Below are 27,458 nucleotides of genomic sequence, written 5' to 3' on the forward strand. Positions count from 1 at the left end.
TTTATTAATGGCCCCAATATGCAGTATGATTTTTATGTTTTTATAAATCATGAGAACACTTTGCATCAATAACCTTGAAAAAAATGTAGAAAGCACTATTTTAAAACTTTTCTTGAGTATTTCCTCTAGTTTTCTAAATCCAGCTCAAGCAAAGTGATACCATACCTGAGAAAAGGAAAGTGAATTTAAGAGCAATAGTAGATTTCAGAGAAACAAAAGTGAAACTGTATTACTGGCAAGGCAATATAAATATGAGGAGAAATGGAGACAGCAAAGTCACAAAGCAATTTGGCATTTTAATACATTGTTATAACTTTCCACGTTTTACATGATTACATGAGAAACATAAATACGTATTCTTTAAACTTGGAGTTTATATGATTACATGAGAAACATAAATATGTATTCTTTAAACTTGAAGATTGTGATACATATTAAACTTCATTGAATCATATCAATTGTAAATGCTAATCCAAATGTATTTGCCAGAATTTCTGCCATTCAAGTTTGTTTTTCATAAAAAATATTTATCTTTGTTATAGCTACAATATTTTCTGACTGGTGATAATGCATGTGCAGTAAGAGCTTTGCTCAGTGGATAATTCGGTCTGATATAACTTTGTGCTTCATGTGATTAGTGGTAACCATATTTGTGGTTCCTTAATTTTACATTGGAGAAGTGTACACATGATAGATTAAAATGGTGAAATTCTTTTCTTTGTCATTGATGTCTTCTCTAATAAGTTTTAGCAATTTCTCTGATGTTTATTTTTTTCTAGGATATATTTAAATATTACGTGACATCTATGCATGTTTATAATGCCATTACTGAGATCTAAATTGCAATTTTTAGGGGAAAAAAGCTTTGAAACAGTACCTAAGCTATTGAAATGTTGCATGAGGGCGGTGCCTGTGGCTCAAGGAGTAGGGCGCTGGTCCCATATGCCAGAGGTGGCATGTTCAAACCCGACCCTGGCCAAAAACTGCAAAAAATAAAAAAAATTAAAAAAAAAGAAATGTTGCATGAATATCAAGACTTATATTTCTGGCTGTCTTCATTTCGTTTTGATTCATTGATATGCACAGAACATATACCCATAGACTTGAATAGTTAGCCATCAGTAACTGCTCTGTTTCAAGAATAATCTTAAGTGATAATAGGAATTAGAAATCAAGTTCTTTCTTAAGAAGTTAGAGATGCCTGCACCTTTGAAACTTCAGTGGTTCACACGTGTTAAAGTATGAGCATTCAGCCGTGTGTGGCAGGGACACACTACGGAGTGTGACGACCAAGTGAGATGTGAAACTGAGATGTGACGGAAACAGCACAGTTTCATTTTCCTTTTCAGAGGGAACAGGGAGTCAGCTCGGGGAAGGCAGTGAATGTGTGATGCCGTGCAGGTGCAGGGTATGCTTCTGTATATTCTGCAGGCCCACTGAAAATCAGCCCCACCTGTCCCACAGTTTCCCTAATGGATGTCCTCATCAGCAGAACCCAATTTGACTGTGTAGCCACTTGCACTCATAGTATTTCAAGGCAAAGTAGCTGTTCAGATCAAGTAGTTTCTATAACTTGATCTGTGGCCACTTTCCCAGTTCTTCTGTGACCACTTTCCCAGTTCCTCTGTGGCCACTTTCCCGATTCCTCTGTTATACAATAGCTGGCAGAAAGCCATGATGTAGAGAGGGCACTAGACCCCGACCTGGAAGGTAGGGCATGTGGAGGCAGCCTTTCATGTGGAAAAAACAAGAGAATAAAATGGTCGAAGAACTGATCCCTACAACTATTTTGATCTTATCTTCCCATCTGCGAAACCTATAATAGTCTCATGCTATTCTCATAGCCAGCATTTTTCTTCCACAAAAAAAATAATGTTGTGCTTAATCTTACTGATATCAGTACAGAAGATGAATCCTTCCTTGAATCAGACTTTGTTTGTTTGTTTTTTTTTTTATTGTTGGGGATTCATTGAGGGTACAATAAGCCAGTTACACTGATTGCAATTGTTAGGTAAAGTCCCTCTTGCAATCATATCTTGCCCCCATAAAGTGTGACATACACTAAGGCCCCACCCCCCTCCCTCCATCCCTCTTTCTGCTTCCCCCCCCCCATAACCTTTATTGTCATTAATTGTCCTCATATCAAGATTGAGTACATAGGATTCATGCTTCTCCATTCTTGTCATGCTTTACTAAGAATAATGTCTTCCACTTCCATCCAGGTTAATACGAAGGATGTAAAGTCTCCATTTTTTTTAATGGCTGAACAGTATTCCATGGTATACATATACCACAGCTTGTTAATCCATTCCTGGGTTGGTGGGCATTTAGGCTGTTTCCACATTTTGGCGATTGTAAATTGAGCTGCAATAAACAGTCTAGTACAAGTGTCCTTATGATAAAAGGATTTCTTTCCTTCTGGGTAGATGCCCAGTAATGGGATTGCAGGATCAAATAGGAGGTCTAGGTTGAGTGCTTTGAGGTTTCTCCATACTTCCTTCCAGAAAGGTTGTACTAGTTTGCAGTCCCACCAGCAGTGTAAAAGTGTTCCCTTCTCTCCACATCCACGCCAGCATCTGCAGTTTTGAGATTTTGTGATGTGGGCCATTCTCACTGGGGTTAGATGATATCTCAGGGTTCTTTTGATTTGCATTTCTCTAATAGATAGAGATGATGAACATTTTTTCATGTGTTTGTTAGCCATTCGTCTGTCATCTTTAGAGAAAGTTCTATTCATGTCTCTTGCCCATTGATTTAAGGGATTGTTGGCTTTTTTCATGTGGATTAATTTGAGTTCTCTATAGATCCTAGTTATGAAGCTTTTGTCTGATTGAAAATATGCAAATATCCTTTCCCATTGTGTAGGTTGTCTCTTTGCTTTGGTTATTGTGTCCTTAGCTGTACAGAAGCTTTTCAGTTTAATGAAGTCCCATTTGTTTATTTTTGTTGTTGCAATTGCCATGGCAGTCTTCTTCATGAAGTCTTCCCCCAGGCCAATATCTTCCAGTGTTTTTCCTATGCTTTCTTTGAGGATTTTTATTGTTTCATGCCTTAAATTTAAGTCCTTTATCCATCTTGACTCAATTTTTGTGAGTGGGGAAAGGTGTGGGTCCAGTTTCAGTCTTTTACATGTAGTCATCCAGTTCTCCCAACACCATTTATTGAATAGGGAGTCTTTCCCCCAAGGTAAGTTCTTGTTTGGTTTATCGAAGATTAGGTGGTTGTAAGATGTTAGTTTCATTTCTTGGTTTTCAATTCGATTCCAAGTGTCTATGTCTCTGTTTTTGTGCCAGTACCATGCTGTCTTGACCACTATGGCTTTGTAGTACAGACTAAAATCTGGTATGCTGATGCCCCCAGCTTTATTTTTATTACTAAGAACTTCCTTAGCTATACAGGGTTTTTTCCGGTTCCATACAAAACGCAGAATCATTTTTTCCAAATCTTGAAAGTACGATGTAGGTACTTTGATAGGAATGGCATTGAATAGGTAGATTGCTTTGGGAAGTATAGACATTTTAACAATGTTGATTCTTCACATCCATGAGCATGGTATGTTCTTCCATTTGTTAATATCCTCTGCTATTTCCTTTCTGAGGATTTCATAGTTTTCTTTATAGAGGTCCTTCACCTCCTTCGTTAGGTATATTCCTAGGTATTTCATTTTCTTTGAAACTATGGTGAAGGGAGTTGTGTCCTTAATTAGCTTCTCATTGAATCAGACTTTGAAGTCAAAGAGAAGGTAATTGCTAAGGAGGGATGTGTATGTGTATGTGTGTGTGTGTGTGTACATTTTGTCTTAGGAATATAGCTTACCGTCTAATGCTGCCACTGCCTCAGATCTCAGAAATTCCCTGTCTTCACTGGAATTCCTCCCTGATTGCTCTGTAGATTATAAAATTCACAAATTTAGAAAATGCTTCATACTCAAATCCTAGACATCAAAGCCCAGAACACAAAAACAAAACAAATTTTTCTATTAGGTTGCCTGCATCATTAATGGCAAAATCACACATAGATGTGTCCAGAAGACTCAGCTGGTCTAGTCTAAGGAAAGGCATTATGGTTCACAGGTCTGTCCGAAAATGCCACCAGAGTCACCTGTCACCATTCAGTTGTTCATAGTTCCATAGGTATACCTCTCCCTTTCTCTCTCATGCACACATAAATACGTTATCACACACTGAAAAGCCACTTTTATATACTTATATATACAGTGTGTGTTACATAATACCAAAACTTTTATTTGAATGGGAAGTCTTCAGATACCATGATTGTAGATTATCTTGCAGGCATTATGATGACTCACCAAAGGTTCTACTTTCCGTCCATGGTTTATAAACTAACAACCAATTATTTGTTCTTTTACCTCACGCACCATCTCTGGTCACTGTTAAAGATCATCAGAAAATAATTGTGTCTTTTACTAGTAACTTTCAGGGAAAGGAACAAGTGAGAATACGTGTAAAATTCAAGTGTTTTTGTCAGCTAGTATTATTTACTTCCTCCTGTATGCCAAGTCAGAGGATATAGAATTTACCATTTGTGAGCACATTAATACACACAGCTATGATTTAATAAAAAAGAATTTACCATTTGGAGGAAATGAGAAATGTTGTCAATACAATGGATGCTTTTGCAGAACATATGGGCAGAGCTGCCTTGCCGGGAGTGAGGACACAGGGTCCCTCTGCTAGCATGTCCACGTGCACGGTTCAGTGGCAGTATCACGTGGAAACTTGTAAAAGTAAAGTCTTACTGTGTCTAATATTTGATGTCTATGTAGTTCCTATTTGAGAATAATTTCAATGGTGATAGAGTTAATGTTGCATATTGCCAAGCTTTCATCCTAAAATCAGCAAAAGATAATGGATCTGAATTTGTGCTTTGTTTAAGGCGTTGGTAGGTGTAAAAGAAAATTGTGGGGGAGAAAAGAAAATTGTGGGGAGAAATCAGAGAATTTTTGTAAGTTATTCCTACCATGTATCAACTCTGGAGGTGGGGGCACTCTTTATAACAAAAGACCAAAAGAATATGCTGAAGTGTTTCAGCGTTCTTGATTGACAAAAAGCTTTCAACACGCAAATAGGGAGTATATATTGATACTTTGGCCTGACAAGCTGCTAATTTCTGAACCAATCTATGCATGCATTTAAGTCATTTATTCTCTGTTTCAAAAAGATTGAAACTATGAAAGACTTCAGATATATCTTCCATAAAAATGGTGAATGATTTTGACCAGATAAAGGAAAGAAAGCCTACAGCTCAATGTTAGGAATGCGGATCTTCTCAGAGCGGCCACTCCACAAAGAAGCCTGGACAACCAAGGCAGAAACCTAAAGAGCTGAGGGAGACAGAAGGCTTATGGGCAAGCTTTAAAAAAATTATTTTTAAAACTTTTAATTTGTAGTCTTAATTATTGTGGGTACGTAAGAGTTGTGTATTCTTACAGGGTATGTGAGATATTTTGATACAATATGAATTAATCAAATCAGGCTAATTGGAGTATGCATCACCTCAGGCATATATCACTTCTTGGCTGTTAGGAACATTCCAATCCTACTCTTAGTTACTTTAAAGTATACACTAACTCACTGTTGATTATGGCCATTTTGTTGTGCTGTCAAATATTGTTCATTCTAGCTAAGAAGATTTTTGCAGCCATTAACCATTTGCACTTTATCCCCCCAGCCCTGGGGGAGGGGCACGGAGTGGCAGTTCTTATGAGGAGTTTTAAGAGTCCATTTGAAACTGGAGATCATGAATTTATGGTCATTAAAAACTATGGTGGAGGTACATACGTATTGATCTGGACGGTTGTTCCTGATATGTTGGTAAGTGAAAAGGGAAGTGAAGACTGTTATGTACTGGTGGAGAGTGCGGCGGGGAAGTGGTAACCTGAGATAGGTCAGGGAGGCCCTCTCAGAGGAGGTGTTACTCAGGTAAAGACTGCAGGAAAACAAACAACCCTACAAAGGTCTGAAGTTGGAGCATTCCAGACAGAGAGAAAAGGCACACGTGTTTCTTGTGTGTAAACCTGGAACCATTTCTCCTGTTTCTCTCTGTAGCACTTGGTATAATTATGTACACGTAGGAGATAGTGTTTGTTGGACTACTTAGGGGCTGATAAAAGCTTTGGGACGGTGAGGATTGTGATGACAATGGCTGCTTAAAGTAGGAACAATTTCCCTCCTCTCACTGCTTTTGACCACCTTTCTTTCACCTAATAAGAAGAAACACAGTTTGGGCACATTACGTTCTGTCTTTGTCATTTTTCATGTCACTACAGCAATGAAGGAAAGATTTCACATTGTCTTCCAGAGTGACCGTAATATGCTTTTAGAACATATCAAAGTCAAATGCTTAGCTTGAAAGTATTTTTACATTCTAAAATGGTATTTATGATGATGATGGAACAAAATTGTTTGCTATATCAGAACAGAGACCAAAAATAACACGTTGAGAAATCAATTTTAAAACTTTGACATTAATCTTTTTCCCTTTCCTTATAGGACTTATTCCATTAAAAGCAAGATGGCTGAACTGAATACTCACGTGAATGTCAAGGAAAAGGTAAGATCAAATTATATGCTGGCTCCCAGAAACACTGACCTGGGTAAATGCAGTCCCTGGCTGATGGAAACTCAATTGCAGTGGAAGAAGGGAAATGGTTTTAGGGGACATATACATAGTAAATTTGCCACACTAGAAAATGGTTTAGCAGAGAGAATCATAAGTAGCATTTATTGAATGTATTTTAAGCCCATTAGTTTTCTCTTGACCATACCCTCATGAAGGAGATACTGCTGTTATTTCCATTTTGCATAGGTAGAAACTGAGAAACAGCGAAGTTAACTAGTTTGGCTGTGTTTGTGTGGCTTGTAAGAAACAGAGCTGGGACTCGAACCCAGGGAGCATGCCATTCTATGGTTTATTCCCTTAACCCCTGCGCTAGGTTGCACGTAAGATCCAGAGCATTACATTACCTCTTCAGAAGTGGATGCATAGTAATACGCAGTGTGTTCCGTGGTGGTTGTGTTGGGTGGCCTTTGGAGGTTCTTTCAACCCTAAGAGTTCATAACTGTGAAAATGCCTCCTCTTGGTCGTTTGTTGGAGACTGATTACCCTTCAGAGCCCTCCCAAGTCTGCAATGCTTCCTCCACTTAGGATCAGAATCCATCACCTGCCCCATAAGGCATCTTGAACTGTTAGCTCCTAAGGATCATAAACCACAGACCAACTCACCCATCCGACACCATAGGAGCTGGGTCCCTAGGAGTGTTTTGCCCATGGTTGTGCAGGCAAGAGGGACAGCCTGAGTAGAGCTGGTACCTCCTTCCACAGTTGGCCACCACAGCTGCCACTGGATGGGAAACCACTTGAGGGCAGGAGTTTGTCGCAAAAAATACAGAGTGAAAGATGACAGAAGTAACACTGATGGAGTCCTCAGTATTTTTTTCTTTTACTTACAAAGATGTGCTAGATCCAACTGCTATTCTAAATGCTGGGGATAAAGCACGGAACATGGAGATGAGGCTCCTGCTCCCGTGAACCTCACAGATAGACAAGAATATGCAAATGAACACAGTCCTGTCAGACAGGGGTAAATGCTATGGGGAAGACACAGCAGGGGGTGATAAAGGAGAGAGAGGGAAAGTCTGCTTTACAATTGCGATAAAAACTATAGGAGAGAAACAACCACAACCATGCAGAGATCTAAAGGCAGAGAATCCCAAAGGCAAAAGCAGATGCCTAAGGTGGTCTTGTTGAAGAACAAGTGGCCAAGGTGGCCAGAGTGTGGAAGGCAGAAGGGATGATGATGAGAGGTGAGGTTGAAGAATACTCCTTAGAATGCTGGCTCTTACCAGGTGCATAGACCTCCGAGGAACTTGGATGAGAACAAGGAACTTGGATGGGAACAAATATATTTTTATCTTTCAATATAAAAACACATTTTTATCTTTGCTAACATTTAAATGAAATTTAGCATTTCCTTCAGTCATGAATGTAGGCAAAGAAAAAAATAAGCCACAGTAGTAGCCTATGACTTTCAGTAGCCTATGACTTTCACAACTAGAAATCACAGATATTTTCATATCAAATTACATTTGTTGCAGATATCCTGAAATGTTTGTTCATCACTACTTCAAAACTAATTACAGAACCTGATGCTATATTGTGTGATTTGATATGTTAATAGAAAAGTACATATGTTATTAAAGTGTAAGTTTGGGGTTTTATTAGTATTTTAACTGTATTTCAACATGAGTGCTTTCCTTTGTAATAATTTATTGTATGAATTTTGAAATATTAGTCTGAGAAGGACCCTGTAGTCTTCACCAGACAAAGGGTGTCCATATACTAAAAGGTCTAGAACACCATGATGGAGTCATATAGGACTGTATTCAAAAGGCAACAGTAAGCAGTTGGAAGGTTTTAAATGGGAGCATGACTTGATCTGACATGGTTTTAAAAGCTCACACTAGCTCTATCAGCAACTATGCTGTATTTTTTATAAAATCTTCATATTAAACAACTTTCTTATTTGATGAGGACACAGAAGCTTGAGGACAAACTCAACTTGGTCAAGGTCAAACTCTTAAGAAAGATACAGGAGCAGGAATTCAAACTCAGCTGTGTCTATTTCTAAAGCCTGTGCTCTTTCTACACACTGCTGCTTAAGATTTGCTGCCAAGATATCCACAGGGCACAGAAGAGCAAACTTGTTAGCCCAATTCTCTGGGGATATGATTAAAATTGACTTCCACCAACCTATGTTTTATTTGGAGTATTATATGTTATCTTAAAAATTGATGCAAATTTTCTATCCATTGTATTCCATAATACATTCCATATTATTTTAATATAAAACTGTTTTAACTTTGTGACATTGTGAAATATACATTTGATTTTCACATATGACTCCTAATCTCCAAAATGGTATGGGTTTTTTTTCATGCTAATGAGTCAACCTTTAGGTGGGGCGTGGGGATCAACCAGGTGATTAGAGAGCTGGGATTTTCAGTTTTCCCATCCAAATTTCAGGGAGGGAAGAGAAGCTAAAGGCTAAGTTAATCACCAATGGGAAATGACGTACTCAATCGTGCCTATGTAATGAGGCCTCCATGAAAACCCCAAAGGACTGGATTCAGTTGGGCTGAACACATGGGGGTTTCTGGAAGGTGGTGAGCCCTGGGAAGCTCCAGCCCCTTCTCACATTCCTTGTTCTTTACTTCTTTATCTGGTGTTCATTGATAACCTTAAGACCAATAATATCCTTTATAATGAACCAGTAGACTTAGTGTTTCCCTGAGTTCTATGAGCCACTCTAGCAAATTACAGACGGTCTCGATTTATGGTGGTTTAACTTAAGATTTTTTTTGCCGTAGGCATTCAGATGGAAAAGCAGCCCCAACCTAAGGCAGGGAGCACATAGAGTAGAACTCATGGAGGGGTTTGTGGGAACTCATAATTTATAGCCAGTTGGTCAAAAGTTTAAGTGACACATAATTATAGCCGTTCCTCAGAATACAAGGGAGATTAATGCTAGGACCATTGTGAATGCCAAAATCCATAGATGCTCTAGTACCTCATATAAAATGGCATAGTGTTTGTATATAACGTACACATATCTTTTGGTATACTTCAAATAATCTCTAAATTACTTCTAATACCTAATACAATGTAAATTCTGTAGTTGTTAACTATATTGTTTTGTGTTATTTTTTATTGTTGTATTGTTACTTTCTATTGTTTTATTTTTTCTAATATTTTTGATTCTTGGTTGAATCTACATATGTGGCATCTGTGGACACGGGGAGTCAGCTGTATTTGTATGTGATGTGGGGGAAAGTCTCATGGGACTGAGCTCTTACCTGTGAGAACTGATGCTATCTCAAGGTAGATATAATGGAATTGAGTTCAATTAGAGGACACCCAGCTGGAGTCTGCTAAAGAATCCAAGGCTAAAGGATGGATGGGGAGAAATCCCCACACATTTTGGTGCCCACAGGTCACAGAAGTATTCCATGTCATGAGCATGTATAGTAAGAGAAACTGAGTTTGTTTTCTCCTTTACCTTTACAAACTTACTGACCATTGAGTAAACAACAGCAGAGAGATGTGCCTCTTTTATGTCTTCATATGGCTTTATATAGCCCCTAACTCACAGTTCAGTACTCAAGTGAGAATATGTATTCCCTAATTAGAGAAGCGAGGTTGGGCACCACAGTGCTGCCAGAAGAGTAGCCCATTTCCAAACGTCAGGTGATGGATGGATAGAACAGCTTCTAAAGTTGGATCGGAGAAAGGAAAAACACTTTAAAGAATCAGACTCAGCGTTGATCCTTGCAAAGCACAGCTAGTGGACAGACTAATAAGGAAGGCTCAGCAGTTAACATTAGAGTGTCTTATCCAAAAGAGAGGTGGCATCGAGCCAGCAGGGGAAACAGGCTGATCTATCAGCGCACAGATCACACAGGTTCAGGGTGAACACTCCGCGCTCCTTCTTGGGCACCACATTCATCCACTTGTCACGAGTGCTGTCAGATACCCATGTGAAGATTCACAGTAGATGGTGTTTTCCCACTGCACTTCAGCAACTTATCAAAGTGTTGGCACTATTTGGAAAGAGGTTGATGTTTAAGTTGTAAATATTATCAATCTGCATGACCATGAAAGCAGAACTCCATCTAACTCAATTAGTGAATTCCATCTTCCCGTGCCAAAAGGTTAACAGGTTTTTCAACTCAGTAAAATAAATCATAACAAACAACTGAAAAGTCTGATCATTTATAATTTTACATTGATTTATTTGAGTACACTTCCTTTAGTTATTAGCTTTTATGGCCTTTTTATGATTAGTTTGTTTCTCAATCTGTCACACAGAACAATGGCATTTCAGTTCTGAAAATTGAGAATAACAGTAAGTGTTATGTCTTAGATTGTAAGGTTTTAGAGATCAGAGAACAGACCTCTGAGGTGTTTTTGATACAATAATTACTCAAGCAATGTGGGGAATTAAATACCTAATAGTACATCTTGGTGTAGAAATGAGTTCATTGGTATCTCTCGCGAGTCTGCTGTTGGATGAGTTGAATCAGAGCAGGTGCTTTGGTGAGGAAGTAATTTAATTTCTGTCTTCATGCAGCTTTTAGTCCAAAGGAGGAGCTAGTGACTTAAAATACTCCAGACAACTGAAACATAAAGTTGACACTCTTTTTAATGGTTTTGTTTTAAAGTGTCTTTAAGTTGTATTGAAACTGCAAGGATTTAAACTGGGAGTGTGGTTGGAGTCAAAGTTCAGCCTCCTTAGCAGGACACACATCCTGTGCCCAAGCAGACCAGTCTCTCTGTGCACCCTCGTACCACCACATCCACGCACGCCCTTCAGCCCAGCCAGCCTGGCCTTGACTGCGTCTGCTTCATGCCTTGCAAAGGCAGCTGCCTCTGCCTGGGAGGTACTCCTCCAGGACCCAGCCCTCCTTGTCGGAATTGTTTCTCCTTCCTCTTGCTCTGCCTGAATTATTTGCCCCTCCTCTGTTCTCTGTCTTGTGCTTCAGTGGGGTTCTCTGCATTCTTCGTCACGGCTGTCATTCCAAGTGGTGCAATTGTTAGTTGTCATTCTGTCTCCCCATGTGGAATTGTGAGCTCCTCAGAGGCATGGACGGGTCTTACTATTGCTATCCTTGGGTTTGATACAGAGTTGACCTCCCAGTTAGAGTTAGATAACTGAATGGATAATGAATGAATGAACATGCCTGCTGGAATAGTTAAGTTCTTTAGAGACTACATTTTCCATTCACGATATTTTGCAAAATCTCAAGCCTTCTTGAAAAATGAAATGTAGGTTAATGGAAATGTCATCTTATTTTAGTACTCTCTTTGCTATTAAATAAACCATTCTTAAATTGCTTCTAAAAACAGAAACTTAGGTTACTTCGGTTGACTACCTGTGGTCTTACAGAATAGCAGCCTCTTTATGAGATGATTATCAAATACAGGCAGTCTCAGATAAGTTTCATAATAACAAATTAGATCCTTTTGTGAGTAACCCGTCATATCCTACCGCACCAAAATACATAAGTAAAATGAAAGGGAGAAAAAAATTCCCCAAATCTCATTTTATTAAGAAGAGATATCAGAAGAAAATCTTTGGGTTAATTGAGGATCTCATATTTAGGGAAGATTCACTTTTTACACCTCTTATCTAGATGTATTTTTTTAAGAACTGCAACCTTAGAAATTCATATATAAGTTAAGCAGAGAGCTTGATAGTGACCATTAGATTATTTATTATGTGAAATATTTGGGTATCAAGCTAAAAGAGACTTACAAATTTTTTAAATGAAATTCTCTACTGAATAATGAAGGATTATTAGAACTGGCATAGACAAAATAGAATTTTTTGTCAGATATTTTTCATACATTATTATAAATCAGTTTAAATAGAATATAAGTCAGCAGTTTGTAGGTGAAATGGTTTCTATCGCAGTCACTCAGCTCTGCCATTGTAACATTATAGCGTCCATAGAAGATGAGCAAATAAATGAGTGTGACTACATGCAGTACATTTTACTTATAGACATTGAAATATGAATTTAATAAAATCTTCATGTCACACACACACAAAAAAAGAATATAAGTCAGTAACAAAACCTGGTGAGGGAAAGTAGAGGGGATCCTTGTTTGTAAATGGGGTTAATATTTGCTGAGTGTCCTTTCATTATTTATTTACTTCTTTATTTATTTGAGTGTCCTTTTGTGGACTAATAACTAATTCCAACAAGGGATCCCTAAGCCACCCTAAGGAATCCAGTGCACTTGGGAAGTGATCTCCAATGAAGTAAGGCTGTGAAAAGAGTGTGGAGTTTGGAGACCAACATCAGAGATTATTAGCTTTTCAATTACTAGTTGAGCACCCTAAAATAAGTCACTTTACTTTTCTGGGCCTCAGTTTCCTAATCTTTAGATTGGACATGATAATAAAACCTGCCTCACACAGTCACCAAATACAATCATAAATGTGGAACTGCTTTATGAGCTATTAGTAATACAAGCCATACGGGGGGGGGGGAGCTCTTCTTTTTATTTTACAATTAAAAGTGGGAAAGGCGCTCTAGTTAATTAACATTTTTTATTTGGAACTCAAAATATAAATTCCCAGAGAACCAAGATTAGAAAGAAAAAACTAAAAAGCTGAAATGAGAAAAAGAACATAAAAGTGGACTTGACTTTTTCAAACTTGAGTAGCTATTGCTGAGCCCCACAAAAAGTAAGTGAGACTAGATGATACAATGCTATGGAAATGGGCAATAGCTGCTGAGTCTTGCCACTTATGGTGCATAGCTTTTAGAGCTGTAAAGTTATGGAGGTAAATTGGACTGCAAACAATAATCGTATAGAATCATTAAAATGAGTAAGAGGACTAGAAAAGGAGAGAAGAGTCTCTTGTCCAAAGAGGTGCCATTTCTGCAGATGCCTGAGATAGAACGTGTTTATGTCTTGGTATCCTGGCATCTGACCATAACAGATTGGCAGATGGTTTATTATCTTATAATAAGTGTATGCTTGTTATTTTATTATTTTTTTCCTAAACTGTCTTGATCTGTGTTTTATGAGTACTGAAATATAGTTCAAGTCTTCATGTGTGAGAGTATGGTCAAAAAATCCCAAACATTTGAATAAAGAGATTTTAGCAGGATCAGAGAAAGCAAGCGTACGTAAGAAACCCATCGTTGTGCAACTTCAAAATATTAACTCCACTTAGTAGAAAACTCTTGTCATGGGATTGAGACAAGTTTTAATGCTATGCAGTTGTTTTGAAAGACCAAATCATGCAAGCTTTGGAGCAAATTTTAATTTCATAATTGTGCAAGAGCATGTAAGTCCAGACCGCCGAATCCTTGGATTCAAACAGCAAGAACACAAGCTGCACAGCTTTCAGACACATTTCACTGGGGACAGGTTCTTGTCATCATTTTCTCATAGGGAAGGGTCATTAAATTTCCCTTTCAAAGAAAGGAGAAATATTGACAATCGTTGTTGCATAATGCTTATGTACAGAACTGCTGTTTCTGTTGCTTGGCAACCAGGGGAGATTTGACAGGGAGTCTAAAGGAACTGAATGAATAAATGGAAATGTCAGCATCGGTTTCAGGGGATAAGAAGAAATTTACTATTGTGGGATTAGCATCCTATTGCTCTTCCCAAGCTACATGATTGGAATTCACCGTGTTTCTCTTCTGCTTCTCCTGCTCCCCACCCCTTCAGCTTTGAGTCAGAGCCCCTCTTGCTCTGTGGCTGAGAGGTGGATATATAAGACAGATGGTTAATGCTGAAGAATACAAAAGCATGTAAAAAATGAAATCCATTGGTGGCAGGAAAAAGTAACTTCTGTTGGCAATCCCTTGGGATTTAGAGATACTTTAGCAACATTCTTGTTATTTCTCACAATGATCCTTCGTATTCAATTACCCAATTTTTACAGTTTAAAAAATGACTAGTTTGCAACCATGGTTTCTTTTTTCTGACCTTCCACACTAAAAATATAGACAGATAGAAAGATTTGCATGGATAAATTTAACACTTAAAAGTATGTTGCTTGTATTATTATTGTTAAAACTACTTTTTCTCTGTTAAGATACGTCTCCGCACTTGATCACAAGCTCCTAATGAACTTTTAATTTGTGTCTCTAGTAGCACCTATAATAGTAATGTCATATAGACCTTTAAGCTCCCCCAGGTATTTGCTAATTAATCAATATTTGGTTAAATAACTTAGCCAATATTCTATAATGGTAATTCTCAATTCACAAGGAGGAAGAAGAAAATGGGACATGCCTTCCCTGGTTGAAACAAGTATTAGAGTATCAGTGAGGAAAAGACAGATGTAATTAGGGGAAAAAAGTATTTCATTTGAATCCTCCAAGAAGCAGATGCCAAGATGAAATGAGATTAGAAGGGAGGTGTTGGGTGGGGGGAGGAGGGAGGGAGGAGGAGGCTAGGATTTGTAAACGATGAAGGGGACAAGGCTGGAGCAGACAGGGAGAGTCCTCAGCCTTCCATGAATATCTGACATCTTTGAAAGGCCAGGTAGCCAGGTAGGGGGGCACATGCCTGTAATCCCAGCGACGGGGCAGGCTGAGGCAGCTGATGCAGGAGGATCACTTGAGGCCAGGACATGGAGGATGCAGTGAGTGATAATCGTGCCACTGTCCTCCAGCTTGGGTGACAGAGTGAAACCCTGTCTCTAATAAAAAGGAGACAGGAGTGGAAAAAGAAAGGAAAGTAGAGAGATTCTCAAACGTGCAGCAAAGCATTAACAAAGTTTCATAGGCCAGGCGCAGTGGCTCACGCCTGTAATCCTAGCACTATGGGAGGCCATGGCGGACGGACTGCCTGAGCTCACAGGTTTGAAACCAGCCTGAGCTAGAACAAGACCCCATCTCTACTAAAAATGCAAAGGCCATCGCTTGAGCCCAAGAGTTGGAGATTGCTGTGAGCTATGATGTTTCCATGGCACTCTACTCAGGGCAACAGCTCGAGACTCTGTCTCAAAAAAAAAAAAAAGAACATTTCTACAGGCTGATGAGAGGTAGTTTCAGGCCAAAGCTGCCCTGTGGAGTCCTGAGCCCCTCAGAAAGAAGCATTTTCCAGCACCTCACTGTCTCGGGTGTTGATGGGGAGTGCCCAGGGGGCAGTGTGGCTGGGGTGCATGTGCACTGGGGGCCCAGAGGGCAGTAGCAGGGCTGTCAACTGAGCTTCCCAAAGCAGATTTCCATAGCTGTCACAATGCTTGAGACTAAGTTTTATACATATTTTAAAAAGAAGTTGAAATTCCTATTTTTGGAATTCAGCCATGATAAAAGCATGAGATTTTTATGTTTACTAAAAAAAAAAAATAGTAAATAAAAAGTTTAAGAGCCACTCTTCTAAAGCAATTCACAAATTAATAATCAAACTAGAATTTCCCTTCCCTTACCAAGCAGAGCAAGCCATACTGCCATCAGTGTGGGGTGTCTTCTAAACAGTGACTTGGTAATCTTATTTTCTATTAAAAGTAGCCTCTGTTTCTAACCACATCGCAAGTAACAAAGGGACCTGTTAATTCTAATGAAAACTGTGTCCTTCTGTACATTGTGTCAACTCTCCTACCTTTAGTATCTTTACCAAATGAGGGAAGTCATGCAGATCTGTGGTCCCCAAGCCCCGGGCCACAAACTGGTAGGGTCTCTGGCCTGTTAGGAACCAGGTCACACAGCAAGAGGCGAGTGACAGGCAGGGAGCCAAGCTTCGTCTGTATTTACAGCAGCTCCCATGGCTCACATCACCACCTGAGTTCTGCCTCCTGTCAGAAGGCGGGGGCACTACATTCTCATGGGACTCCAAACCCTACTGTGAACTGCACACATGAGGGATCTAGGTTGCATGCTCCTTATGAGAATGTAATGCCTGATGATCTGGGGTGGAGCTGAGCCAGTGATGCTTGTGTGCTGGGGAGCAGCTGCAAATATAGAGTGGTATTAGCAGAGAGGTTTGACTGCACAGAGACCATAATAATCAATTGCTTGCAGACTCATATCAAAACCCTATTGGTGAGTGGCAAGTGACAATTAAGCTGTACTTGGTGGCAGGCTTTAGAGTGGCAAGTGAGCTGACGTACTGCAATTGTACAGCTGCATCTGGTGGCAGGTTTTAAGTCAAATCTGACATTTCTTTTAGTCTGGGCAGGGCTGCCCACTGTTTCATTTACCACTTCTGTCCGTGCCACTGTCCCACACTGCACACTTGTCTCAGTCACAGTTTTGGTAAGCCCACAAGCTAACCCTAGAAAAAATGAGTGAAAAACTAACATCACTGGAGAACTTCTCTGAAAAGGGGAAAAGACCCAACGATGAGACAACAGAAATCAATTGCCAACAAAAATGAAACTTGGATTTAAAGGAAAATACCAAGAGTGTTACTTAAATCATAGGTTCATTGCAATGGGTGGTTCGCATTCTCCAAGAATGCTCTGTGTAATATTTGGTGACCAGCTATCCAGTGAAGCCAAGGAAACCTTCAACTCTGCTTTGCCACATAGAGACCAAACACTCTGCATTAAAAGACAAGCCTCTGGAGTTTTTCAAAGGAAAAACAAACATCAACACAAAGAACAGAAGCAATTACTGAAGGCCACCACTTCATCAAATGTGTCTGCATGGAGAGTGTCACTCTGAGTGGCTGCCTGCATTGCTGAAGTGAAGAAGCCCTTTGCTGTTGGGGAAGAGTTGTTCCTGCCTGCTGCGAAGGACGTTTGCCGTGAACTATTACGAGAGACTGCAGTTCAAAAGGTGGCCCGCGTTCCTCTTTGAGCCAGCACCGTAACTAGACGGACTGATGAGATAGCAGAGGACACTGAGGCACAGTTGTTAGGATTAATGAGTCACTGCAGTGCATAATCCTGGTGGACGAGTCTCCAAGGCTGACGACAAAGCGACAATGCTTGTTTTTGTGCGGTGTAGTTTTCAGGAGGATGCGCAGGAGGGTATGTATGTGTGCTCTTGTTTCCAGCCAACACCACAGCTGCAGAACAATTCAATCTTTGAATGATTACGTATCAGGAAAACTGAACTGGGTATTTTGTGTTGGTATATGCGTGGACACAGCGGCTGCCGTGACTGGAAGCTTTCTGGTTTCACTACTCGGGTAAGGGAGGTCACTTCTGAATGTAAGTCTACGCACTGTGTCACCCATAGAGAAATACTGGCTAGCTGAAAAATGTCACCTGAACGTTTTGCAGGTTGTGACTGAAATTATCAACCACATTAAAGTGCATGCCCTTAACCCTCGTCCCTTTATGCGCTTCTGTGAGCAGATGGCCACAGAGCACACGTGTCTGCTCTTACACACAGAAGTGAGATGGAGTTCTCAAGGTGGCTCACTGACCATGCTTTCTGAGTTATAAGAGTTGTTCAAGAGATTTCTTTTAGAAAAGCAGTCACCCCTGGCAGCACATGTCAGTGACATAGAATGGATCACAAAACTTGCTCCTTGTGTGATATATTCAACCTGCTCAATGAACCCACTCTGTCTCCTCAGGGGAGAACAACAACTGTGTTTAAGTTGGCAGATAAAGTGGCTGCATCCAAAGCTAAACTGGAATTATGGGGATATGAGTGGATGTTGGGATTTTTGACATGTTTCAAACATTAATAGAGATTTTGAAAGAGACCAAGCCAGGGCCTTGTTTCGCCCAGCTGGTACATGGGCATCTATCTCAGCTTTCAAAGGGGTTTGGGCATCACTTCCAGCACAGAAGACCCCCGAACGGGGAGGGAATGGATCTATGATCTTCTCGTGAAGAAACCAGGTGAATTGACTTTGTCTAAGCTGGAAAGGGATCAACTGCTCAAGATGGCAAATGATGGTGGCCTTAAAAGTATGTTTGAGATAACTTCAAATCCCCATACGTTCAGGATAAAAGTCAAGACGGGATATCCTGAGATTGCCACAAAAGCACTGAAAGGCCTGTTTCCATTTCCCACACCTTATCTTTGTGAAGCAGGGTTTTTGTTTTTGTTTTGCAGGGACAGCAACCAAAACAAGATTACAGAGTAGATGGGCCATAAGCAACACACTTCAGGTATCACTGTCTCCCATTATCCCCAGATGGGAAGGTCCAGTTGCAGGAAAACAAGCTCAGGGCTCTCACTGATTCGGCACTATGGAGAGTTGTATAATTATTTCATTAGTATTACAATGTAATAATAATAGAAATAAAGTGCACCATAAAAGTAATGCACTTGAATCATCCTGAAACCATCCTCTCACCCCCCAGTTTGTAGAAAAATTGTCTTCCATGAAACTGGTCCCTGGTGCCAAAAAGGTTGGGGATTGCTGATGTAGAGGATCTCAGAATCCTTTCCAGCTCAAACATGGGATGAATCCATGGCCTTTCCCACCTTGTAGACACTGTGTAAGATACGGAAAGGGGGCCGGGCTGTGCCACAGATCAGAAAACCTTAGTGCCAACTGTGGCCTTGATACAGATTAGCTGTCTCAGTTTGAACCTAGTACATAATCTCTCTGTACTTTAGTTTCTTACAAAATAAAAGAAGTTGATTACACCATCTCTAACGTCCACTTATGGTTCCCTGCCATAGCATTTCTGATGCCCTCCTGTGGTGAGGATCCTTCAGAACTCTGCTTCCCAATTCTGGAAGATAATTACCAATAAAAATGTATTGAAATGATTGAGTATCAATTACATAACCTAAAGTCAATGTTTTTCTTTTCTTTTTATTGTGTAAAGAACACTTAACATGAGATTCATTCATCCTCTTAAGTTTTTAATTGCTCAATGTGGTATTGTTAACTATAGGCACAAAGCATACCTGAAACTTCATACCCATTGAACAGCAACTCCCCATTTCCTCTTCTTCCAAGCCCTGGAAACCACCATTCTACTCCCTGCTTTTATGAGTATGACTCTTTTAGATCCCACATATAAGTGGAATCATATAGTATTTGCCCTGTGACTGGCTTATTTCACTTACGTTATGTCCTGAGGTTCATGCACATTGCCATACATGGCAGGATTTCCTTCTTTTGCAGGCTGAATAATATGCCACTGTATGTGCGAGGTCTGACAATTAAGTTTGGTGACCTTGACCCCATGCACTTTCTTTGGCAGCTCTGTACAAAGAGCTCTGTAAGGTTTCATAACCTTGGTGTATCAGCATCTCACAGCTCTGTTCTTGATGCATGATGTCAAAATGATGATGAGTGATGTTCATTATTTTTGCATGTTTTTGTGTGCTGAGTGATGTTCATTATTTTTGCATGCTTTTGCATGTTTTTGTGTGCTGTCCAAACAATATTAGAGCAACAAACAAACATTAAATTTCTTATTAAACGCGGCAAGAGTGGAAGTGAAATCAGGTACACGTTAGTCCAAGTTTATGGAGATAATACCATGAAGAACATGGCAGTGTACAAATGGATTAAACATTTTTCTGAGGGAAGAGAAAGCATCACTGATGAAGAGAGGTCAAGGTGGCCAGTAATGAATAGAACGTAAAAAAACATTGCAGAAATTCATAGAAGTGTGTGTCAAAATCATTGGCTGGCTGTGAGAAGCATAGCTGACCATGTAAACATTGATAGAGAAATGGATAGGAAAATCTTATCATGAGAAAGGTGTGTAAAAGTAGTCCAGAAGGAGCTCACCGATGAACAAAAGCAAAAGAGAGTCAAAGTTTGCCAAGACCTTTTGGAGAGGCAAGATAATATTTTGAGCCATGTTATCATTGGTGATGAAAAGTGGGTGTACCAATATGACCCTGAAACAAAGTATCAGAGGGTCACTGGTGAAAGTTGGCTAATTCTCCATCACCAAAAATGTTCCGTCAGTTGACAAATCAAGAGTCAAAGTAATGTTGCTAACCTTTTTTGATATCAGAGGTATTGTTCATAATGAATTCATACCAACTGAACACTTAACCAAATTTACAATATGGAAGTGCTGAAAAAGTTAGATGGAAAAGACCTGAACTTTTCACCACCAACTCGTTTGCATCATGACAATGCACCAGCTCACATGACGCTGTCGACAGGAAGTTTTTAGTTAGTAAACAAGTAACTATAAGGAACACTCTCCCACCTCCTCACTTCCACCTCCTCAGGCCTCCAGTGACTTTTCCCTTGACCTGAAGATACAGGAAATACTGAAAGGAAGACATTTCAATAACATTCAGGACATCAAGGGTGTCATCATATGATGACAGCTCTGATGGCCATTCTAGGAAAAAAGTTCCAAAATTGCTTTGAAGGGTGGAGTAGCACTGGCATTGGTGCACACCTTCCAGAGGGGAGCACTTCAAAGGTGACCACAGTGATGTGGGGCACTGAGGTATGTGGCACTTTTTCTAGGATGAGTTTGTGAACTCAATTGTCAGGCCTGGTATATACCACTTTTTCTTTGTTCTCTTATCCATCAACGGGCAATTGTTGGTGGTTTTTAAATTTTTCCTGGCTCAAATTGTAATTTTAGTAGCTCAGCTAAGGCTGAATGCAAGGTAGTTTTCATTCTTTTTAGGCCTTTAGAGGAAAAGCAAAACAAACAAACATAAAATCATTGGGAAAACAAGATCTTGTCAGTCACATGATAATTTTGACTGATGTTTAAACCTGTGTGCTTTTTAAAAATTGGATGAAGCTGTTAAAATAAAAAGATTGCCTCTGGGTAAACAAATACACTCCCTCTAAAGAATGAGTGTGTTCCTAGTTTCCATGGCGTCTGGGTGATCTGCTTCCTCTCTACAACAATGAAGTGTCCAAGTTTAATATTGTTTAGCGATTAACCTAACTCCCTTATTCTGGTATTGACTAAAGGGTAATCAACTCCTTTATTCTGGTATTGATTAAAAGATAATAGTGACTTATACTTTTATGGTACTATTTATTGGAAAAGTTCTGTGAATAAACGGGAAGAAAAAAAAACCTCATAGGGAGTGTGGATGTCAATAATCTCCGTTTCCCCCCCAAGCGAAGACCTTAAACTCTAAAGAAAATGAGTGGAAAGATTTTACTGAATATTCTGAGTTAGAAGCAGAAACTATTCATTCTCCCTTAGCTATCCATGACTTCCATTATATTTCTCATTAAAGTTCTCAATTCTAGATGGATATTATTAGAGTTACTTGGAAAACTTAAAAAACAAAAATAAGAATAAAAAAGGAAAGCTAGTCCCAGATTTGATTGTCTGGGGTGAGCCGCATGTAGGTATATTTTAAAAATTCAACAGGTGATTGCACTTTGCAGTCAGGACTGACAACTGCTGTGTATATGATGCTGTCAGTGCCCAAATGTCTGTCCCTGGCTCAGTTCTTCCCTGAGATTCGTAGATTCATTCAGGTGCTTCCTGGATACTGAAAGAGTGAAGCTTGTCCCCCCTCAAGCACAGTGCTCGTCCGCACCACTGTTCCTTCCTTGGGAATGATCCCATGGCCAGAAACCCAAAGTCATTCACTTTCCACTGTCTTCCCTGTTCCTTGTTAAACACCAGAGTCAGTGGTGTTTAACAGAGTCAGTGGCTTGGGAGTCAGTGCCTTGTGACCCACTGAAGGCATGAATGAACAAGTGAACAGATGATCAGTAGCAACTCTGGGGCAAGTTCCTGTGGCTCCGGCCAACACAAAATTCAAGTCAAAAAATCTTTTAAGATGTAGACGATGTCAACTAATTTTTAAGATGATACTATTTGGGAGGAATGGTTCATGCGTTCCTGTTTAGGGTGGCAAAATGCAAAGTTCCAAAAAGTAACAGCTGGTGAGAGTGATGAGTCACAACTTGCATACTGAAATTTAACAAAGATGCATATGAAATCCTACCCTTACAACAACTAGAAAGTTGTTGCCCAAGTATAGGAAAGGGGACACGTCACAGAAACAATCCAGGGAGAGTTAGTCTCAAGTAAGTTTCATTTGAGCCAGTGACAACTGTGGCTCCTGAAGTGCTAACACCATCTCTGACTCCTTTAAGGGATAAATAGTCTCCAGCCAAGGCAGGTCCAGGCCCCACACTCTTCTCTCTTCTCCAGTCACTTGGAACAATGTGCGTTTCTTATAGGATCACCTTTTAATAGGATACACTCAGAAGAGCTTGACCAGACGATTAAAAAAACTGGGAAGCACAATTTATGAAAAATTCCATAAAGGTGGAATTCTTGGAAACAGTTTAGTTATTTTTAAAAAATGAAGGGCTGTTCTGCAGAAAAAGGGTTATATGTGCCTACACCAGAAGGCAGCGCTGGGACCAAGGACTATCAATATGTAGCATCCTCCCTCTGGCCCTCCCTTCTTTCGAGTTCTCTCATCCTTTCACTCTCTCTCTTTTTTTATTTCCGTTTAATATAAGGGTATATACAATTGAATTTCATAGTTTGCTTTCATTAGGTATTATGAGTTATATTTGAGTCCTCATCCCGGAGGTGTACCATACAACCCCTACATTGTACCTGTTAGGATGGAGCTTACCAAGCACCCTCATTCCTTCCCTCCCCACCCCCACTACTTGAATTTAATTGGGTTTTTCTCTCATGTAGGCCTGTAGTTGTTCATCTGCTACTTTCAAATTAGTATTGAGTACATAGGGTGCGTGCTTTTCCATTCTTGTGATACTTTACTAAGAAGAACATTCTTTAACTCTATCCAGGTAAACACAAAATATGTAAAGTTTACATCTTTTTTTTTTTTTTCTTTTTTGAGACAGAGCCTCAAGCTGTCGCCCTAGGTAGAGTGCTGTAGCATCACAGCTCACAGCAACCTCCAACTCCTGGGCTCAAGCGATTCTCCTGCCTCTGCCTCCCAAGTAGCTGAGACCACAGGTGCCCGCCACAACACCCAGCTATTTTTTGGTTGCAGCCATCATTGTTGTTTGGCGGGCCGAGGCTGGATTCGAATCCACCAGCTCAGGTGTGTGTGGCTGACGCCTTAGCCACTTGAGCCACAGGTGCCAAGCCCCAAGCCATTTTTATCTCATTCGCAAGGGGAGCTCTTAGCCTTTCTCCACTCGTTAAACCCCAAAGCAAACTCAAAATCTCTCAGAGGAATTGTTTCCATAAATTTTCATGTTCATAGTCTCAAATTTTTATCTACCTTCATTCTCCTTTTCTCCTTTCTCAGAATTCTTAGAAAGAAAGAGCGAAGAATCTGCCCTCTCTCTTCTAAGGCTTGCTTTTCCGCATCGGTTTTGATACCATTTCCTCTCATTTCCTCTGGGAGCTTGTTTCATAATTTATCTCCTCTCTTTCCCTCTTCAAATCTTTTCTCATTCCTGGCTCTTTCCTGCCCTCCATCAGTGAACATGCTCAAGCACTTTGGGAAGATTAGTTGTACAGTGAGTGTTTTAAAATGGATCGGAGAGAAGAGAAACCAAGCCAGAGAATCCAGGAACAAGCAGGGGGGCTTGTTCCAGAATCCAGACAAAAGACAAAGGGACCTTATTCAGGTTAGTGAAAGAAAGAATAGAGAACAGGTGAGATTCAGAGAGGATTTTTGTTACCAGAAAGCCATGGTCATTATCTATGACTTTGCCTTATTTTCTCTATCGTTTTCAAGCTCCTTGGGGGCAAACATAGTATCAGATTCATGACACTTTGCCTCATGAAATCTGGCTTGAATGAATGAATAGCTAGAATTTCCCCAAACTTTTGTGTGTCAACGGGAAAAAGCTGCCATTTGGAAGGTATTTTTTTTTTTTAAAGAGTATAGTTGGTGACATAGGAAAAGACATTTTCACATTAGGAAGGAAGAAAGAGTGGACTTCTGTTCCTCCAGTGTGGTCCACTGTATTTGTTCTCCATTGCTGCTGTAACAAATCACTTCAAATTTAGTGGCTTAAAACAACACACATTTATTTTCTTACAGCTCTGGAGGTCAGAAGTCTGAGTAGGTCTCAGTGGGCTCAAATTAAAGTGTCAGAAGGGCTGCGTTCCTTTCTGGAGGCTTTAGGGGAGAATTCGCTTTCTTGCAGAAGCTACCTGCATTCCTTGGCTCACAGCCCTCCTTCATCTTCAGTGTGGCTGGTCAGGTGTTTCTCACATTGCATCACTCTCATACTGACTCTCTTCTTCCCACCTCCATCCAATCATAAGGATCCTTGGGATTGTACTAGGCCCAGTGAGATAATCTGGAATGATTTTTCCATCTCACGGTCAGCTGATGAGCAACCTTAATTCCATCTGCAAACTCAATTTGCCGTAGGTTCCAGGGATTGAAGGCATGGACATTTTGAGGGGAGTGCATTATGCTGTCTACCACATCCCTGATAAGCAGCATCTCCATATCCTGGGACCGTATTAGAAATGCAGAAATCTGTACCACCCCTTGGCCACTGAATCAGAATCTGCATTCTAACCAGATCCCTAGTGATTTGAATGTACAGGTATTTTAAAGTTCGAGAAGCCATGACTAAACTATCTCTAAGATCCTCTTTACTTTAAACTTCCTATGAAAATTGCATTTATTTTCCATTTTCAAATCTTCATTATTCTTTCTAATCCTGGTTTCCTGCCAAAAAAAAAGTTAATTTTGATTTGTACCCCTGGTGTTAATTCCACAAAAGTCAGCCAAGTAGAACACGACAACACCTCATGCATATTTTTTGCTGGCAGGAAGTAGATGTTAGAGAAGGCAATTAAGTTATGGAATTATCCGTGATGCAAAGGTACTGGTCTTCAAAGTGTATTTTCTTCCCCCAAGAAGATTCACAGTGGCCCAGCAAGTGGAGCAAAACACACACAGATGAGCTGTTTGTAAGGCGTCTCTGAAGGGCTCAGTGTTTGAGAAATGTGACCAAAGCTGATTATAAAATTCCTTTCAAAGTTACAGGAATGGCAAACCCATAAATAACTCTGGTTCTCATTGGTATGAGAAGGAAGTTGCTGGCTGTTTGATTGCTGTCCTTGCTGAGGGATAAGATTAAGCTCACCTCCAAGACTGCAAGCTCCTCAAGGCAAAACCCAGCCATATGCTGTGCCTGGCACCTAGGAGACACTCCATACATTTCGGGCTGGAATCCATTAAGCTTTTTAACACTGTGTAACACTTTATGTTAAATTAAAAAAAAATGGAAAAATAAAACTCAAATATGTCAACAGCCATCTTTCTTGACTTCCTGCTCCCTTTTATTCAGTCAGTCACTCATTCATCCATTTGACAAACCTTTATGAAGCATCTGCTGAATGCCACCCATTGTCCTAAACCCTGTGGGTGCAAACTCAGGGGGCAAGTAGTCCCATAAGTAAAAGAGGATGCCAACAGCAGTACTGAAAGAGGCGTGTGCCCCAGCTCGTGGGCCTCTCTTCTCCCGTCTGCCATTCACATTCTGACTGGACTTTCCTTTCCTTTCCATTTCTCACCTTTGCAATTGGATTAATTATTTGGCTTTATTATTTTTATTTCCAGCCCTAGCTACTAATGTTACCTCCAGGCCCTGGATACTTGCTCTTGAAAAATGAAACCCTCACAAATGAGTGCCAGTAAAAAAAAAAAAAAGAAAGAAAGAAAGCTATAAAGATCTGGCAAGGTTTCCTGAGACTTCAGGAAAAGTTAAAGAAGCAGGAAAGAGAGAAAATGAGGCAGCTTCAAGATGAGCCCCTCTTCACCTCCACTCCAGCTTCTCTCCCTCCATGTTGAATAGTTCAGATGCCCAGTGCAGAGAGGCTAATCGGCCCACTTTGTCTTTTCTAGCCAGGCCACTTCCTGACCACTGGGACTCAATGTCACTGTATTCTGATTACTTCCTTCATAGCACTCACTTAGCATAAATTGCAATTATATATATTTTTAATTTACATGTTTACATCTAGTTCCCTTTCTAGGTTTGGCAGAGTCCATAATCGCTTCCAGCCTTTTAGCTGATCAAGCGTGGCAGTGTCCATATCGGTTTTGTTACTGCCAATACCACTAGCGCAGTACCTGATCAGAGGAGACACTTAGTTACTAATTAAATGAAAGACTAAGAAGAGGATAAGAGCACATGTTTGCCTGTGTGCCACCCTAAAGATGGACTTCCTTATAGTACCTGTGGGAGGAGAGACTGGGAGGAGCGTCTTGGGTCCAGTGGCCCCTTAGCAAGGCTGTGGAGAAAGGAGATTCCCTAACAAGGGGGTACACCGGGCATCTCCCCTAAATAAGTCTTGACCAATTCTTGAGCCATGTGGTCTCTTAATTCCAAGCCACACCGAGGGAGACCGTTCACCTTTGCAGCCCAATGCAAATGCTCAAACTTTTTACTTTTTAAAATTTATTGAGCAGCTAATCTATGCCAAATTCAGTATCACTTAATATACATCATCATCTCTTTCCATTTTTGCAGAGACTGCAGCAGACAGTATCCTCATTTTACAGCTATCAAACCAAGTTTCCAAGATTTAAGTAGTTCACCCAAGGTCATAGAGCTAGCATGTGGCAGAGCCAAGATTAGAACATAGGTCTGTTTAATTCCCGAGCTCCTTCCCCGACATTTGGCTTTCTCCTCTATTAAGTATTCTCCCCTACTTGGGCACACTTAATTGCCCCCTTCTCTGTAGTACCACAGCACCTTGTTCATAAAGACAGTGCCGTACTTATTACGTACTTTTATGACGGATGTTTCTGGCTCCACTGCTAGACTGTGCCCCCTTAGAGCAGAACTACATCTGGGCCTTCTTTGTATCCTCAGTTTCTGTCACTTAATGGGGCTCAACTGATGTCTGTCCGCTGAGCTGAGCTTGGGAAGGATAGGTAGTTACTGTGCTTTTTCATATTTTTTAAACTCCACAAAACCGTGAGTACCTTATACAGAAATAAAATTATAAGAATTTAAAAGTCTCATAAATCTTCTTCCAGTCTTTTTACTGGAGTTTAAAAAACACACATATGTTCTCCCTCCCTGTATAATGCTTGGTCCCATCACAGTCAAGGTGAGACCCA

At 40.2% G+C, this 27,458-nt stretch overlaps 1 protein-coding gene across 10 annotated transcripts in view; it reads left to right on the top strand.

Moving 5' to 3' along the window:
* Positions 1–27,458, top strand: part of SPATS2L (spermatogenesis associated serine rich 2 like) — a 183,926-nt gene that overhangs the window by 89,445 nt on the left and 67,023 nt on the right. For all 10 annotated transcript variants that reach the window (XM_053596709.1, XM_053596714.1, XM_053596712.1 and 7 more), the window contains one exon: positions 6,513–6,573. In XM_053596709.1, coding sequence (XP_053452684.1) covers positions 6,535–6,573 — 39 coding nt within the window. In that variant the 5' untranslated portion in view covers positions 6,513–6,534. The remainder of the gene's footprint in view (positions 1–6,512; positions 6,574–27,458) is intronic.

Source organism: Nycticebus coucang, chromosome 7 (assembly GCF_027406575.1).
Source record: "Nycticebus coucang isolate mNycCou1 chromosome 7, mNycCou1.pri, whole genome shotgun sequence".
Classification (NCBI taxonomy): domain Eukaryota; kingdom Metazoa; phylum Chordata; class Mammalia; order Primates; family Lorisidae; genus Nycticebus; species Nycticebus coucang.